The sequence below is a fragment of the Varanus komodoensis genome, unplaced genomic scaffold (assembly GCF_004798865.1).
Source record: "Varanus komodoensis strain SLA01 unplaced genomic scaffold, ASM479886v1 scaffold1, whole genome shotgun sequence".
NCBI classification, from domain to species: Eukaryota; Metazoa; Chordata; class Lepidosauria; order Squamata; family Varanidae; genus Varanus; species Varanus komodoensis.
The window spans coordinates 83,832,952-83,849,964 of record NW_025335268.1 but is presented as its reverse complement, the minus strand read 5'-3'; the positions used below and the strand labels follow the sequence as shown (position 1 = coordinate 83,849,964).

The following is a 17,013-nucleotide window of genomic DNA, read 5'->3' as shown; positions in this document are numbered from 1 at the left end:
CCATTGAGTTCAATGGCTCTTACTCTCAGAGTAGTGGGCGTAAGAGTGCAACCTTAAATACTTACTTGGAAGTACTTTGTTTAAAGGGATCTGTTTCTTCGCAAATGCGCGTAGCCCGACGTGAGAACTCTGCTTTCATATCTTCCGCAGTCGCGAACTGAAGTAGGTAAATTTAGGCTGCTCTCCTGTTCACCTTTACCTGAGCGTGAGTCTCATAGACCACAGTGGTGGTTACTACTGAGTAGAGACGCGTGGAAGTTTGCAGTCTTTGACAAACTGGGCTACGACAGCGTCTTCGGGTTTTCATTCAATCAGTCAATGGATGGGCTAAAAGCTAGCCCAGTCTCCAATTGTTCCCAAGTAGGCTTTCTTATTTCGCTGGCCTTACTCCCAAGTAAATCTCAGGAGGATCATCGCCTTACTGCGGCCCATGGGACTTGCTCCTGGTCAGCACTCAGAGCATTGCAGCCCGCAGGGGAAATCCTGTGCACGTTTAGAGCGAAAGAAGTCCAGCATGTTGCTTGGCGATTGTTGGGCGCTGCAGACTGTTCTTTCGGTCTAGACCTGCCTAGGATCGAGCCCTAAATGTCTTGAAGGAAAATGGATCGGGAGACATAGCCTTGCTCTCAGTTCCTTAAAGAAGAGTTGCACTTAAGTAGGACCCGGCAACCTATGGGGCGACTTGCTCCCAAGGACACATGCTTGGGGTAAAGGTGCCAGCGGCTTTTTCGCCCCAGAGGCTCAAACGGTCTCTTTGTTCTCGCAGCAGTCCGGGGAGTCTTGGCGCTTTCTTCCCCTGCCTTGCTGCAGTCCCAGCTCTAATAACCCCACCTCCCATAATCCCTAACATAACCACCTCTCCGCCTCCCTAGAACAACGGAAATCCTTGTTTTAAAAGGCACAAGAAACTTCAAAAGATAAAGTAAAATACAACTCTGAGATTGGCTCCCAGTTCCAAAACAGACTCCAGTAGAGTTTTAAGACCAGAACTGGGTTGGGTGACCGACTTCTTCACCCCTCGCCCCCAAATCAAAACGGCCATTCTCTTCTGGTTGAACTCGATTCCAAGTCGTAAAAAGCCCTTTACTGCTTCGAATTAAATGCCGTTTAATTTCAAGGCCTTTTACAACTTGCCTTAAAACAACAGCAACACACTAATAAGAAGATGCATTGCCTTCCCCTTGGCTCGCGTCTGCCTGGTTGGGCGGCGGGAGGGGGGGGCGGGCGGGGGGAAGCGGTATGTGTGTTATTTTTCTTTCTGTGCAACAGGGCTATATTGTTGAGTGGGGCTCAAGATCGGAGAAGCGGCGGCGGGAGCCAGAAGCAGCTCCGGAGGCCACCGTTAAATGGAAGCACAGAACTCTGCTCTGCAAACGTCAAAATCTGCCCCTGGTCGAGGTTGCTCCGTTTTTCTGCGCAGATGCCTTTGTTGGTTGTTGAGTGCTAGTTTTTGCAGCGCAGAGAAGGTTGCATCCAACGTTAGTCTCACTTCATGTCAATGGGTCTACTCTAAGCAGGACTAACGTTGGATGCAACCCATAGATCTCACACCTTTATACTGAAAGGTATAACCCACCTTGGAACCAGTATATGGGGAAAAGGGGGGCATGTGATTTAAAAATGAATAAACAACGATCCAGAATAACTATCAGCAGATCACTAAGGGTGAAATTACAGATGTATTTGGACAACCTTTGGCAGTCATACTGGCTGGGGAATGCCGGGAAATATAGGCGTTTGTATGTACACAAGTGTCTAAATATGCATAGGATTGTACCCTAGTGCCAATTTCACTCCACTCATAGGCCTGAATATTGGTTCTTTAACCTCCTCAGCAATTAGACAAAAGAAAACTATTTGCGTGTTAAGGTCGTGTGGATGGGTTACTAGTACACATGAAAAAGATGAGTCTGCATTTGTACAGGTTGATTTACGATACTCCTTTAATTTTGAAACTAACCATTCAGGTACTCAAAGGCTCTAAGAAATCATGCCGGATGTGTAGCTGGACATGGTTGAGCTGCAAAACTACAAGTCCCAGTACTCTTTTTGGTGGCAGTAGGGGGAGGATGAAGCGAAAAAGGAGCCATGGTAACCATGAAATCAGTTGAAGTGCAAATCTGTACAAATCTGCACTGATTAGTGATTAGAACAATAGTTTTCTTGGCCTAAGAGTCCATCATTAGCTTCCATTCCGCATGCCCAAGTACTCTTGCCTCACCCAATCAAAGCTTATGGAAGGCAGCAGCATCGACTCCTGCAATGAGCAGCATCCATGGTATAATCATGGCCATTGACCCTTGAGGAACAGAAAGCTTTCACTTCCACTCGGCTGGCAGATAGGCTGGCAGAGCCTCCTGGTGAATGAACTAGGACCCCTCAGGTCTTGAACTGCCTCACTGCCCAACAGGTTCTCTGCCTCTTTGGATTTTTATTTCATGTGGCGGGGTGTTAAAATAACTCGGAGGCTGGGTTGCTACAAACAGTGAGTTTTGTGCGTTGGAGTTCAGATTCCATTTCTGCTTTGATTTGGTTGGACATGCGTTGCTTGGCAGCCACTTTGTGACCCTCAAAATTCAAAAACTACCCACTAACCAAAAAAGTTGTGGGGTCCTGTAGTCCTTCATACGCGCTGCCATTGAACATCACGGCTCTAACAAGAAATTTGGAGCGATTTACACATGCCTCTTCACCTGTCTCTTAGCATCACTTGGAGATCTACCTGTGGATGCACAGCTTCTGTACACAGTCCATGTGCTTGTGATGGTCGATTCAGCATTCCTCTTGCAACATGGCAGTGACCGCTTGAGACTGCAGCTGGAGGCATCCCTAAACGCCATGCTTGTGAACGTGCTGGCTCTGTCGGGCATTTGGCTTCCTGATGGTTTTCTCCATGCCAAGTCATGCATAAACATTACACTGAAAGGAATCAGAAAATTTGTTGCTACCCCTGGGAATATACCAATTTGAACTGAACCTCCACGGACAAATGCAATGTACCTGTGATTGGTACAGATGCTGGAGCCGAGCAGGGGTAGGAAGGGTCTGTTGCCTTCGTGCAGCTCTTGTAGGTTTTGTATTGTCTCCTTCTGAAAACAGAATGATGGAGTAGACCTCCACCCCACAACCACATATGGGAAAAATGCAACCCTTCTCCCCATTGCGCACACACTCACATTCCTGTCCCATTTGGGTGTCCATTCAAAAAGATAAGGTTTCCCTTAACTTGTGTTAAATTATATACATGTTTAGTTAGGAGGAAACATCCCATGACTACTGTAGGATCTTTTTCTGTCTAAGCATAAATAGGATTCCACTCTCTGCGATGTACAACTGTAGTGAGAGAAACGCACTTAAAGAGGAGTTAAAGGAATATTGTTATTAAACAGTGACATGGAAATTCAAATGCAAGGGTAGAATCGGTATTTTTCTGGATTGGTGGAATTCAAGATTCATCAGTTTAATGGGGACAAGGGAGGTTATAAAATATATCAGAGTCTTGTGGCATTCTGAAGTTAAGAAAAATATATACACAGCATTTGTAGCATCTTAAAGGCTAAGAGATTTACAGTCCAGTCCTAGGCATAGTCAGAAGTAAGTGCTCTTGAGTTTAGTGAAGCTCAACTTCCAAGTAAGCTTGTACTGCAGCCTACACCATTCACTGCATAAAATGCTAAATTTTCATATAACTGATGAAGTGGAACCTAGTTCTCCAAAGTGGAGCTCGGGTGGCATATTGGTTAGCGTGTGCGATGGGGACTTGGGAGATACAAGCTCCAGTCCCTTCTTGGCTGTGAAACCCACCAATGACAGACTTTCAAGCTGACCTACCTCACAGGGCTGTTTTTGTGAGGAAAAAATGGAAGGGAGGCGAATCCCATAAACCACCTGGTGCTCCTGGGAGGTGAAAAGGGGGCAGGATATAAAGGTAACGCGTGTGTGGGTGAGCCTTCAAGGTGCCACAAACCCCACACAATCTTGAAGAGTGCTGAGTGATGCAGTCCCAGTCCCTCTCAGCCCCACCTCACACGGTTGTTGTGAGGGTAAAATGGCAGGGAGAAGAATCAAGTGTGACATGTTGAATTCATGGAAGGAAAGACTGTACAGGCCAATTATTAGAATGGAAGCATCTCGAGGGTTTGGCTATATCAGAGTTGCTAGTCCAGCACTTGTGCATGATGAGCCGAGTGTTAGTTGAACTCAGGTAGGGGGACAGTCCTATGATGCTTAGGCAGTAAGAAACCCTACAACTGCCTAACCACAACAATATATTTGGTTGGGGAATGCTTGAAACTGCAGGACTTTTTTCTGTCTAAAGATACATAGGACTGTATGAGTTAGAGACTTTATACCAGTATCCGCCACTTCGTGGCTTCTGGCTGTTTCCAAGGACAACTCTCAGCCTCCCTGCTTTTAGGCACGCTAGTTCGAGCTGATGGGAGTTGGAATCCAAACCGTGGAGGGCCCCAGGCTGGGAAAAGTTGTTGCCTGCCTTCACTGTGCTTGTTATGTCTTTCAACCCTACTTGCACTCTTATTCCGTCAAAATCAATTATCGTGGGTTGTACCTACAAAGAAGACACCCATTGAAATGGATGGGTAACCTTAGATATGCAGACTTTCCTGACTTGGAATTTCGGGGTTTTCTGAGAAGGAAGGGCAGCGGCGACTGGATGGATGCGCATCCAGCCAGGTCTCCAATCGCCCCGGAGGAGTGTGTGCTGGCCCAGAAGGGGTGGCTGTCGTGGAAGCGGCGCTCAAGGCTCCCAGACGCAAGTCTCCCCCCTCCCGCTGCTGGAGGATCCGTGGGCAAACGACGAGCTGACCTGGGCATCTCCCAGGGCGCAGTGCCCAAGGGGAGCGCACCGACCCCAAAGCCGCCCAAGCCACCGCGGCTTCTGCCAGGCGGGGAGGCCTGAAGGCCTCTTCCCCGCACGGGAGCGCGCCGACCCAGGCGGGCGCCTGGCTGGTGTCCAGCAGCCGCCAGGTCGAGCTTTTAGCCCGCAGCTTCGCCTGCAGCCAGAAGCCCCCGAAGAGGGGGAGGAGCGGAGCAGCCCGCAAGCCCCGGCCGGCCAGCGCCAGGAAGCCAGCGGCTGCAGCTGGACCCCGGATCGGCTGCTCAATTAGTTCGGCCGGAGACCAGGCGAGCTTCCAGCGCCTCCCTCCCGCATTGTCTGCGGTGGCCCGGGGAGATTGGAAGCAGATGGGGCGAGGGGGGGCACCCCCCACGCAGCCCCCCCTCCCACCGTCAGGCGCATCCGGCTGCAGGAGCCTCGTCCTGCCCCGTGATGTCCCCCAGGACTGATCGGCGCGAGTCACGCGTTTGGAATCGGCCTAAGAAATCTCCCCGGCCTAGGATGCTGGCGGCGCAGGTTTCCTGTCTGGACCAGAGAGAATGCCATCAAAAATCTACAGGTTCTCACGTGCGCCGCCAGCCCTGGTTGAAACCCTCTCCGTTTGTGTAACTCAGAGGAGCTCATGGACGCAAGCATGGATTGGACACACTCTTGTCCGGCCTTCAACGCGGAGTATTTCATTTTCCCTGTGTTCAACTACCGGAAATTCCGTGCCGGGTCGTACTTTGCCAAATCCACTGCGCGTCCATGAGCGTGTGAACTGTCCAAGTCCTGGTGTTCAAGAGGCGGAGGAAGACGACGAATGCCTGGAATCGCTGCCTTAAGCTAACCACCAGGCTGCGATCTTCAGCCGACCTACCGGAGAGTAAACGACACTGGCTTTTTCCCCGTGTAAAACTGCTGCCTTTCGCAATGGCAGCTCTCGCGGTTTGACATGCTGCAATCCTCTGCAGCATTATCTGGAACTCCTCATGCGGATGGGACCATTTCGACTGAAATAACTTTTCGTCACTCCAGTACCCAGCAGGTTTCCTGGAAAGCCTCTCCGCTCTGAATTATGTCGCTTACTCTTACTTCCTTGAAAATAACTTCCACTGAAATAGCTAAACACGTTTAAAGCCTGTTAGTTTAACGGAAACTCTTAAAGTCCATGGGTTCATCTCTCTCATATATAAAACATCGGGGAAAGGAGTCTGATTTTGGCTGGATTTAAAGCATGCTGGCTGAAAACATGTTGAAAGTAAACTGGATTCCAACCATGTAAGATTCCGGCTGGTTTTTTTTTTAATCTAATTTAACCGCACAGAAACGTGAGAGTAATACTTAAACCTAAGTCCCATCCTGCTCACTAGGACTTCCACCTTGGGAAAGAGGTATAGGATTGCAGCCTAAGCACGGTCCCACTCAAAGTTACCTCCTCCGAAGTGCCATTTTAAGCAGAATTACTTGAAACTTTAATTCCACTGATATTTGGATTCCCCTTGTGCAGACATAATTCCAAGGGGATTCCAGTCAAACACTTGGGCACAAGGACTCCCGAAGCATTTTTAGAGGTACTGGTGTTATTTACCTGGCAATAGAAGGTTGAGGGCTGACAATATGGTTAATATGTTCCCAAACACATGAGAGCAGATCTAGGCAACAAGACTTACAGGCACCAAGGGAACTAATCTTTTTGTCCATATTTGTTTGCATTAATGGTCTAATGAGTTTGGCATGGACTGCACAAGGACACTGACCGGGCATTCCTCTGACACCTATTTGCTATGCCAGTTTCATACCAGCAAGCCACTTTCCAGCTGTAGGGGAGCCCTGTCTGTCTGGATACAAGCATTCCTCCAGTTGGCAGGACTGCCATCAGCTGGTAAATTCAGGGCCAAAACAGATGTCACTTTAAATGTGTATCCAACCACAAGGGAGAGCCTGCCTGCGAGAGCCCCAGGTCTCTCCCTCTAAGAGGGGGCATATGGACCCAATCCACATTTTCCCCCTTCCATGCTAGGGGCTTGATCCTCTGTGCCCTCGGTAGAGATAAGAATTCACAAAGGCATCACAAAAGTGATGGTTTTTTTGACTCTCAAATAACGGTGCAAGCCACTGTACATGTACTCAGAAGTAATGCTGAGTAGGAAGATTAAGTTCAATGGTATTTTTCCTACGTGCTCTCCTGAGACTAAGAACTCTAAGGTACTTGCTTCTGAGTAGACATTCCTTCCCAGTAGATTTTCATAGGATTTAGCTGTTGTTGCTTTGTTGCTTTACAGTGTAGAGTGGCCTTCCTCAACTTTGGTATTTGGTATCAGGTATCTCAGCTTGGTGTTCAGCTCCCATCATTGCTAGACAGCATGGAGAATAGTTAGGAATACTGGGAGTCGATGTCCTAGACAACTAGAGACCTCTTGCCTGCCCATCCCTGCTGTAAAAGATTGCAGCCTAAGTAATATTAAAATAAAACAACACCAGGCCCCAACAACCTCAGGGCTGCCCGTCTGCTGGAAGGAATCATATTTAATAAATAAAGAGCTTCCCTTCTAATACACTAATTTGTGTGCGTGCGTGTGTGTCAAACATATTAACATCTGGAAATGGCTATCAAATGGTGTACAATCCCAGAGAGACGCCAAACTTCCATTGTATAATATTTCCACTAGCCGCCTTCATGATCCCATAAATCTTCCCTGAGAACTGGGGACAAGTAACAGTTCCTTGGAAAGGAATGCAAGTTGGGGAAATAACTGGTGTGTGTGTGTACTTGGGGGTGGGGGGTGCTAACAATTTGCAAGACTTTTCTTTCAGTCTTTCTTCTTCTCTTTTCCCCACCATGCAGCATTTTCCCTGGAGCACTGAAAAAATAACATCGAAAGACAAACATGCCCTTTTTAGTTCGTTCAGTTATGAATCATTATTGCAAGTTTCAAAATAAAATAACATAAATGCAACACCCTCAACAAGTATTAAAAAGCCACACACGCTGTTTGCGTGGAGGCTCAGGCCAAGCTGAAGTCTGCAGGCCAGCTTCAGGCTCTCAAATACTTCTTGATTTCTCCCAGGCGAGAGACTTCTCTGCATTTCCTTCCAGATCTTTGCTCACTGGGATAGACTTAACTGCCAATCTTACCACTCTGGGCTCACTACAGCCATTCCCTGGGACCAAATATTTGGGAGAAGAGAACCCATTTCTCCAAACCTTCTTGGGAGGAATCTGTTCAGTACAGGTGACTTCTTTATACTGTCAAGAAGTGCTTACATCCTCTAACAATACAAGAAGTGCTTACATCCTCTATGATTTAAACAGTTTAAATAATATTTAAATTATACTTAAACAATGTATTTAAATGTTTGATTTTTTTGTTAGGCATTCAGAGATGTCTGCCATGACTTTCAGGTGCACTGGAGGTGCTCTTGGCTATTGGGGAGGGCCATCTATCAAAGCTTAGTTAGATTTGGTCTATTTCTAAATTGAAAAGTTCCCTGGGGTTCAGCAAGATCATTGTCTCAGCCTGAAAACTCTCACCTTTTAACTCCAGAGCTCATTTGCTCATTCTCTATGTGGTGAGGTCTCTCTTTGTGCCAAAGAAAGTAATTCTGTACAGCCTCTTTTTCAAGTCATTTCATTATGTCTCAGAGCAGGATCCTGATACTTGGCACAGGTTTTGGACCTGAGCAAGGAGAATCTCCATCCCTGTGTAAAAGAAAGGAGCAAAGTGGCACTAAATTGGATCTATTTAGCAGGGTTGATGTAATAATGAATACATTATGGACGTGCGCGCGCGCACTCGAGTACGCGCGCGCTCACCCACCCACACAGAAGAAGCCCTGGGGAATTTTTGGATTGTTTATTTTCTAAGGATAAATGACCTTTGGCTCCATTTTCTTTCAGGCATGGTTTGATTCAAAAGATGTTCACCAACTAATTATTATGATGCACCTTTAGAAATGAATGAGGTTTTGCAAGAGGCTCTTACAAGAACAAGACACATTGTTAAAAACTGTCCCAGTTTAATACTCCAGGCGGTTAGTCAGAGTGATTGACCAATTAATTCTTTCAGTGTTGGTCAAAACAAATTTTGATGAACAAGAAATAAGTGGCTCTTTTTTCTTGCTCTTGGATCCCACTTCTCCTTTCTACATTCCCTGTAAGTTGAAGGGAAAATACAATCCTCCCCACCCACATGAAGCCCTTCACCCAACCTCCAAGAAAGCCTAAAAGCTAACTTTAGCTGTAGTGTGCCCCTAGAACTTAACATTTAAGAATAGGATACTTTCCCTTAATCATCATAGAAATGAACCCTGAAGCTCCTGAAGAAATCCTTCCTGTGTGTTTTTTTTTCTCTTAAAGAGCCTCAGTCTATTGTTAGTTTGACGTCTCAAGCGCCTTCATAAAAATGAGGGCAAGCATCCGCCAACACCCATCACCCCATCAAAGGGCTGTTTCCAAGAGGAAAAAAGGAAGACATATGTATTCCTTAAGATAAATAAATATATAAACAGGAGGAAATAAGTATTTGAACTTCCACAGAGAAATAGTGTATGTCTAGGCCATAAACTGAATATCATGAAGATACAAAACTAGGGACAATCCAGGGGGAAATGCTCCTGCGCAAAACCCTTTAAGGTAACTGGGAAATGCGTGGAAGCGATGCAACTCTCATTTGGGTCTATGGGGACCTTCCTCCTGGATTGCGCTTGGTGGACAGAATATAAAGACTGATTCATCCCAACGTATTTCCCTCCCGTGGTGGACATCGGATGATCCCAAAATAAATCTTTAATTTTTGCGGGGGGGGGGGAGGCTGAAATAGGAGGGGTGTCACGTGGCCACGACGATGCATTCCCTCTCCATAATCACGCCTTTTATTACATTTTATAGATGGCCAGTGTGGCTGGGGTGGATCAATCCAATCCATTCATAATCAGGAATGAGGGCATCTTATTTGAATTAAAATCTATTAGCTCTTCCAAGGGAGATGCAGCTATGGCTTAAATCAATAAAGAGCATAGAAGAGGTGCATGTTCTAATTCTTATGATTCTTATTCTTATGTTAAAAAACTATTGCATGAAACGTGTGAAGAAGAAGAGGAAAAGGAGAAGAAACACACCTCTGTGAAACCGCTCGATCGATCCTTATAAATAGTTAATGGCCTAGAGGAAAAGAAGAAAGGAAAGGAGGAAGGAAGGAAGCAGGGAAGAAAGAGAGAAAGAAAGAGAGGGGGGGATCCTGTTTAGCTGTGAACACAGCATCCATTCAGATAAATAAATCAAATTGCCCGTAGACGGATGTACAGTGGAAAGGGGAGTGGAGCGCGGATGCAGGGAGCGGGTCGGGAAGAGGAGAGAAACCGGATTTGGAAGGCTGTTTTCGGGGGTGGGGGAAGCTGACTCGCTTTCATGCCAGCTGGGCAAAGCGTCCTGGAGTCTCGGGCACGAGCCGGGCCTGTTCCGTACGCCAGGGGAGGTGTCTGAATTCAGCGAGGGGAGATGCCTCGGCCGAGCGGCACGCTCAGCTTTTGGCTTCGGCGAAGGCACCCCGGGGGGAAGATGCGGGAGCAGAGCGCTTATCCCTCGCCTGGCTCTCCGCGGCAATTCGTGGGAAGCGTCGCGCCTCCGCAGCCTCTTCAGCATCAGCGTCGCTGGCTAGCGCAGCTCGCAGCGACTGGGAGCGGGGCTGCCCTGCCGCGGCCACGCCGGGGGAAGCGCTCGCTTACCGGTCCGGGAGAGGGCCTCGCTCGGACAGCGTTTCGTGGGCTAAGCAGGGACACTCCCGGGGGGGCGACCAGCAGCGTCGAGGGCGGCGAGGCGCAGGGAGAGCTCTGCAGCGAGAGCTCTGCTGAAAAGTTTGCTTTGCCCCGCGTGATCCCGGCCGTGCTGGCTGCGCTGCCCGCCGCGGGCGCATCCACTTGGCTAAGGCAAGCGCAGAGAGACGCTCGCTCGCTCGCTCGCTCCTTCCCTTCCTTCCGCCGAAGAGGCCAGCTAGGACGGGCAGAGGAGCGGGCAAGCGTCCTGTGCTCCTATTTAGCCGAACCATTTAGTTGACATCTCTCTGAGTCAACACGAAGAGAGCTGGAATATTACCGGATCCTTTAAAAAAGCAAGGCAACCCCCGCAGGCGCCCTCGGCGGTGCCCTCACAACCGCCCCGTTTGTCCTTTGTCTTGACCGCTGCTCCGTCGCAGCTTTGACTCTGGCCCGGGGGCCCGGCCGGGGGGGGGGGGGGCGTCTCCGCGAGTGTCCCTGCCTCTCCACAGGCGGGGGTCTCGGCTCTGTCGACCAGGGCGGCCCTGGGGAAGGGAGGTGAGCTCTGACAGCTGGGCGAGGCAGGGCCCACGCCTAAACGGCGATGGCCTTCTTCTCCGAGGTGCCTGTCCAGACCAAGCGGAGGGAGGCTGGGCCAGCATGGAAACCCCACGGCCGCCAGAAGGCCACGGGTCCAAGATGCGCTCGGAGGATGCGCCCTGCCCTGCCCTGCCCTTCCCTTCATGCGAGGGGAAGTCCAACCTCATTACTTTCAGACACCCCTTTCTTTAACGCTAGGTAAAACAGGGTGGGGAAGGCCCATCTCTATTCCTGATCAAGGAGGAGGGGAGGCAAAGAAACTCTTCTGGTAGGCGACGTGACAGTTGTTCGTGCCCACCTTTTGCTTTCCACCGGACCACTGCCCCCCGTCACCTCTGTTTCGTCCTTTTCCCCGATCCTAAATCTGGTGGGGAAAGTGTGAGGGTGCGTGTTGGCAGAGCGTGTCGCCTCGCCGCAAAGCTTTCCTATCAGGTTGGAGTCTGATCCGAATCAAGCACAAAGTGATTGAGGTGGGGAAGAATTCAGTGATTCGTTGTACGAGCCTATACCTGCTGTCGGTGGGACAATTCGAAAATTGTTCGGTTCGGATCTCATAGGGAAAGAAACTGGAACACTGGCGCGCTCTCTGTCTCTCTCTCTCTGTCTCTCTCTCTCTCTCTCGGCACGCACACAAAGTCCCGACTCTCTTCCCAAGCTGGCGAAGTCGTTAACAGTTGTCTTGCAGGTTCTCGTTTGCAAATCGTGCTGCTACCTGTGTGGGCACAGCTCTCCGGCTGAGAGCGCTCTCGGCATCCGGCTGAGACTGACCCACCGGGAAGCGCTCCTGGGCAGCTTGCATTCGATCCAAAGGGATCTGTGCAAGAGAACTTCCCAGCATTCCGGAGCTGTGTCCCAGGAGGGATGGCAGACAGGTAGGGTCTCTCCCCAAGTCCTAGCAAGACAAAGCCCGCAGGCAACTCGGAGAAAGTTCGCGAGCCCCATTTAGAGGATCGAGGTCACGTGCCGCCATTCATTTCCCAAATCGCGCCCTCCTGAAAAATTACATGCATTTGGGCTTTCTTTCCCATTTTCCCTTGCACTCCCCCCTTCTTTTCCTTTTCCTTCCATGGCCCAATTCATCAACTCCTACTAGAGAACGGACCCTAATTTGTGTTGCAAATAGGCCAACCTATGTTTGCCACGGGGCGCTCATAAAAACGTCAGGGGGAAAAATATGGAAGTGGTTTTGCTTCCCCGGGCTGAATTCAGTAGGGCCCTTATATGGAAGCTGCAATCCCCCGCCCCCGAAGCTCCATTCCGCCTGAGCAGCTGGGAGTGGCGCAGCCCCGTCTGCTCCCGAGGCCCTGGGAGCGCCGCTTTCCAAGCCCAGGGAAGAGTGCTCGGCCATCGCGAAGACCCCAGCTTCCCCTGGAAGGGAGTTCAAAGAGCCGCGATGGACCCAGACAGATGGGAGGCATACACACGACCGCTTCACGGAGCTATTGCAGACTAACCACATGCTTGGTTAACTCTTCCGTGCCTCTGGATTGGAGGATCCCCACGAGATGGACAACGCTTGGTCAACCGTAGGGGCTCACGGCTGTCGAAGAAAGGGTGAGAAAGTGTCAGAAACACTAGGAGAGGATTGCTATTGCAGGGCAGGATGACCTGCCATATGTCTGGAAAATAATCATAATAAAAATAATAGAAACAACATGATCAATAGCCTCTCTGGGGGCTAGCAGAGGGGATTAAAGTGTTATTCTACTGCTCAGAGCAGGGATAGGGCAAGGACATTACCAAACCTTTATAATTATTACTATGAATATTAGTATTTGTCACCATCATCATTATCATCGTTAACTAAATCTCTGACTCAGCAGGCTTGCTAATTTAGAACTGAATCCCAGAAATTATATTTCAGCTTCCCTGTAAAAGGTTTTTTTAATTAATTAAAAAACCGGTTACAGCACTTTTGGAATCTTTTCCCGTACACAATTTTGTCCCTCTGAGACTGTGCAAGCACAGAAGAAATGTGTGCACCGATGAAGTGTCGTGATGTCCCATGTGCATCTTCTTCTGGGGACCCACATTCCTTAGGAAGCTGAGATTGGCAGCAGACAGACACGTGATGTTTTGCTACTGGCATGCATGATCTCCACACTTGGTAGGAAAAGAGTCGTTAAGGGTGTAATCCTATGCAAGTTTAGACAGGAAAACAGGCCTACAACTCCCAGCATGCCTCAGCCAGCTATGCATTTTTAAAAATGTCTGCGCTTGCATAGGATGGTGCCTTTGGAACCTAGGATTGCAGTGGTACTTAGAACAATGCAGAGACGTCTGGGAGAAATGCTGATGCTCGTCACTCCGCCGAAGCCCACCGCAGCTGAGCGCTCCAGCGACAACAAACCAGACCAAGGATAAAACAGAAGGGTTTACCCCTGAACAGCAGCAAGGCAGAAACTAGGAGCTGACCCGCCAAGAACTTCCCAAAATAAATGTGGGGCTACTTAAGAACACTTGGAGCCAACTTAATTTAAAAAAAAAAAACTCATTGGCACCTGTTTTGGAGAGTCACCCCCACATGGCTTTTTCCAGGTGGGAGGGTCTCCTCGGAGAACCAGTGGGGGGTTGGATCACTGGCGCTTTGCATTTAGTTGAAATTTCACTTCGTTCTTCACTCAAATACCAGATCTCCTGAGTCGTGTTAGTTACCCCTAACACCCTTTCAGTGGCAGGCTGAAACAGGCCAGCCCTTCATTTCAGTACAGTGGGCCTTATACCGCTCTGACCTCTTAGTCCCAGGCATGTCTACGCAGATGTAAGCCCTTCTTCAGTTCAGCCAGGCTTGCTTCCACAGAAATGTCCGCAGGACAGCGACTTAAAGGGTTCTGAGGATGAGGAGACGGGAACGTGTGTGTGTCTTTCCCAGCCAGTTGTTGTCGCTGTAGGAGGAGAAAATGAGAGCCGCAATTGTGTCTGCCCTGAACTTTTCGGGAGATGCTGCATTAGCGATCTAGATGAAGAACGTGACTAGGATCGGGCCCTTCATAGCCTCTAGGCCAGAGGATGAAGCTTAATATCTGCAGCATTTCAGCGCGCCCGGCCGCGTTAGGTGTCCTAATCGAGATCGCCTTCCCTGGATTATTAATTCGGACCTGATCGGTGTTTGTGCGGGGACTCGCCCGTTTTTGACGGTACAAGGGCGCTCGTCGAACCAGCTCTAGGCTTGAGGAGAGGGAGAGGGAGGGGGGGGGAGAGGGAGAGGGAGAGGGAGAGGGAGAGGGAGAGAGAGAGAGAGAGAGAGAGAGAGAGAGAGAGAGAGAGAGAGAGAGAGAGAGAGAGCTCTCGCAAAACGTCAGGCGGTCCGTCTGCTGCGCCAAGATCAAACGATCAATCCTAGTTGCTTCAGATAATTGTTTGAAAATCCATGCCGGAATTTATCTCTTTTTAAAAAGTGCCTTTATTAATTGTTTCCTTTCCCTCCTCCCTCGGTAGAAGTTCCAAGGCTGCTGTGGCGGCACCAGCAGATTACTTAGAACAGCCTTGGAGAGGACGGGAAAAGCGGAAGAGGCTTTTCCGAGGAACGGGCTGTTTGCTTAGTTCTCGGGTAGCAGCCAGTGGCAGCCTCCTTAGGGTAGAACCATTGGCATGAATGAGGCTTCAGGGAGGCGAACATTGGATGTTCCCTTCTCTGCTCATGATTTAGGCTGCAGTCCCGACACACTTACCTGGGAGCAAACTATGGGACTCAAGGAGCTTAATCCTGAGTAGACGTGCCAAGATTTGCGGTGTAGCAGCAGCCCCAAAGTTTCTTACAAAGGCGTCGCAAGCAGGCCAGGCGGAAGGGACCAGTTCCCTTGCAGCTGATGACATTTTACAGCCCAGTAAAGAGATGGAGGGACAACGCGATTCTGTGTGCGTCTACTTGGAAGTAAGTCCTAGTTTCAGGAAAAGGTTGGCCTGGATGGTCGCGCTAGGGAGGATGCAATGATTCCGCACTCTAAAGAAAAAGACTTGTTACAATTGGAAGAGGGGTGTGTGTGTGTGGGGGGGGGGGTGGCGGCGACAGGATACACGGAGCTCCGTTAATCAATTTTCCCTTGAGCCACACGAGAACAGAAGATCCGAATAAAGAATTCTCCCCCGATGTTTTGCGGGATGGTTTTCTCTGGGGAATCTCCGTTTTTTTAGGGTGTAGGGCACTGGACCAGATACCTTCAGCAAATACCACGAATCCGTGAAAGCCTAAATCCTTAGAGGTTTGGGATGCAGATCATTCATCCCTCTCCCCTGCTGCCCCAACGTGTACACATACAGGAAGAGGAGGGGGGCCGCTCTCACTTAACATTCAGATCTGTCTCTTTATATTCGTTAATGTGTTGCAAATAATCGCCATTGTATGGAGAGAGGTATTTATGCCAACAGTCTGTGTGGGAATTAAGTTGCCAACCTCTGAATGATAACAGGACTTTTACCTGAGGAATAAAATCACCAGATGGCCTGTACTTCCAAGTAACAGCACAAGACAATGTTTTAGTTGGAAGTAAGCCCCGTCTATTTTAATGCGATACCTTGCTTCCGAGTAGGTATGCTTAGAATTCAATTCCGGTTCTAGGAACACTTACTAGGGAGTTCGAGGGAAGTAAACACGTATAATTTCTGAGTAAACACGCATGAGATCCAGGCACGGGGAACTCAACAGAGCCTGAAGAAAGAAAGAACAGTCAATCAGGATCCAAGGAGGGCTGTGATCAGCCTGACAGCACGTGTGTGGATTCTGTTTTTGTTTGAAATAAAACAGACGGCTTAATATTCCGATGCCGCTTATAGCCAGGACTTATTCCGTGCTGCAGATCGCCCCCTTCCTAACAGTCCCCCAGGGCAGATTTTTATTGATCGATCCAATCGATAGATAGGCGCAAACACAGACGCGTCTGCGAGGTCTCTCATATCTTCAGGCGACACAACAAGCGTGAGCAAGGCGAGCGCGGAGTCTTGGGATGTCTGCAACCCCCGCGCGCGCTTACCTAAGAGGCAGCACCATTGAGCGCCACGGGGCTTGCTTCTGAGTAGACGCGTGGATCGCATCGCAGGGTCAGAGAGTGGGTATGGCCCGCCAGCCCAGCCCAGCCGCTGCGGGGTCGGGTCCCGCTTCATCAGAGCTGGGCAGCTGGCGAAGAGAGCTCCGGGCCACGAAGCTTGCGAGACGCAACAAACGTGTTAGCCTTCAAGGGCCGAGAGGACCCTTTGTAGCTTTGGCAGCAAACCCCGAAGCGCTCCCTGGAATTCGCCAGCCTGAGAAAAGGACCCGATCGCGTTTTCTCGTTCTAAGCCTCTCTGGGGTCCCTCTTCCTACACGCGGAACAGACAAAATACCCCCTCCCGCCCCCCACACGCGTACATACATTTCCCCTCTAGCATTACGGATTCTCCCCAACTGCAACCTTATACACACCCGGAATTAGTCCGATGCAAGTTAGTGCAGCTTACTGAATAGGTATGTATGGGATTGAAGCCCAAGTTAAGCAAGAGTTGGGAAGCAACATTTTGAGGACTCAAAAAAGAAAGAAAAAAGAGGCAAGAAAACTTAAAAGAAAACATAATCAGCAATGACAATGCAATAACCAACACAGAAAACACTCGTCTCCAGCTTGCATGGAATTACCTTTTTATTGAACAACCAGATTCTCTCTTTTTCATTTCCTCCCCCTTCCCGGTTGCCTATCAAGAGTTACTGGACGAGCGTCTTTCCTCCTGGTGTGTCCATAAGCGCAGATCTGCTTACAGCCAATAACGTCTTCCTGGGCTCCTCCCGTGTTTCTTTTCATTTCTGCGAACCATTGAAAAGAATGCAGATAGATACCTGTGCGGGGGGGGGGGGG

General features: G+C 49.3%; 1 protein-coding gene across 1 annotated transcript in view; it reads left to right on the top strand.

Moving 5' to 3' along the window:
- Nucleotides 1-10,394: 10,394 nt before the first annotated feature.
- Nucleotides 10,395-17,013, top strand: part of SHOX (short stature homeobox) — a 22,753-nt gene continuing 16,134 nt past the window's right edge. The window contains exon 1 of the mRNA XM_044431065.1: nt 10,395-10,762. Within this exon, the coding sequence (XP_044287000.1) occupies nt 10,395-10,762 (368 nt within the window). The remainder of the gene's footprint in view (nt 10,763-17,013) is intronic.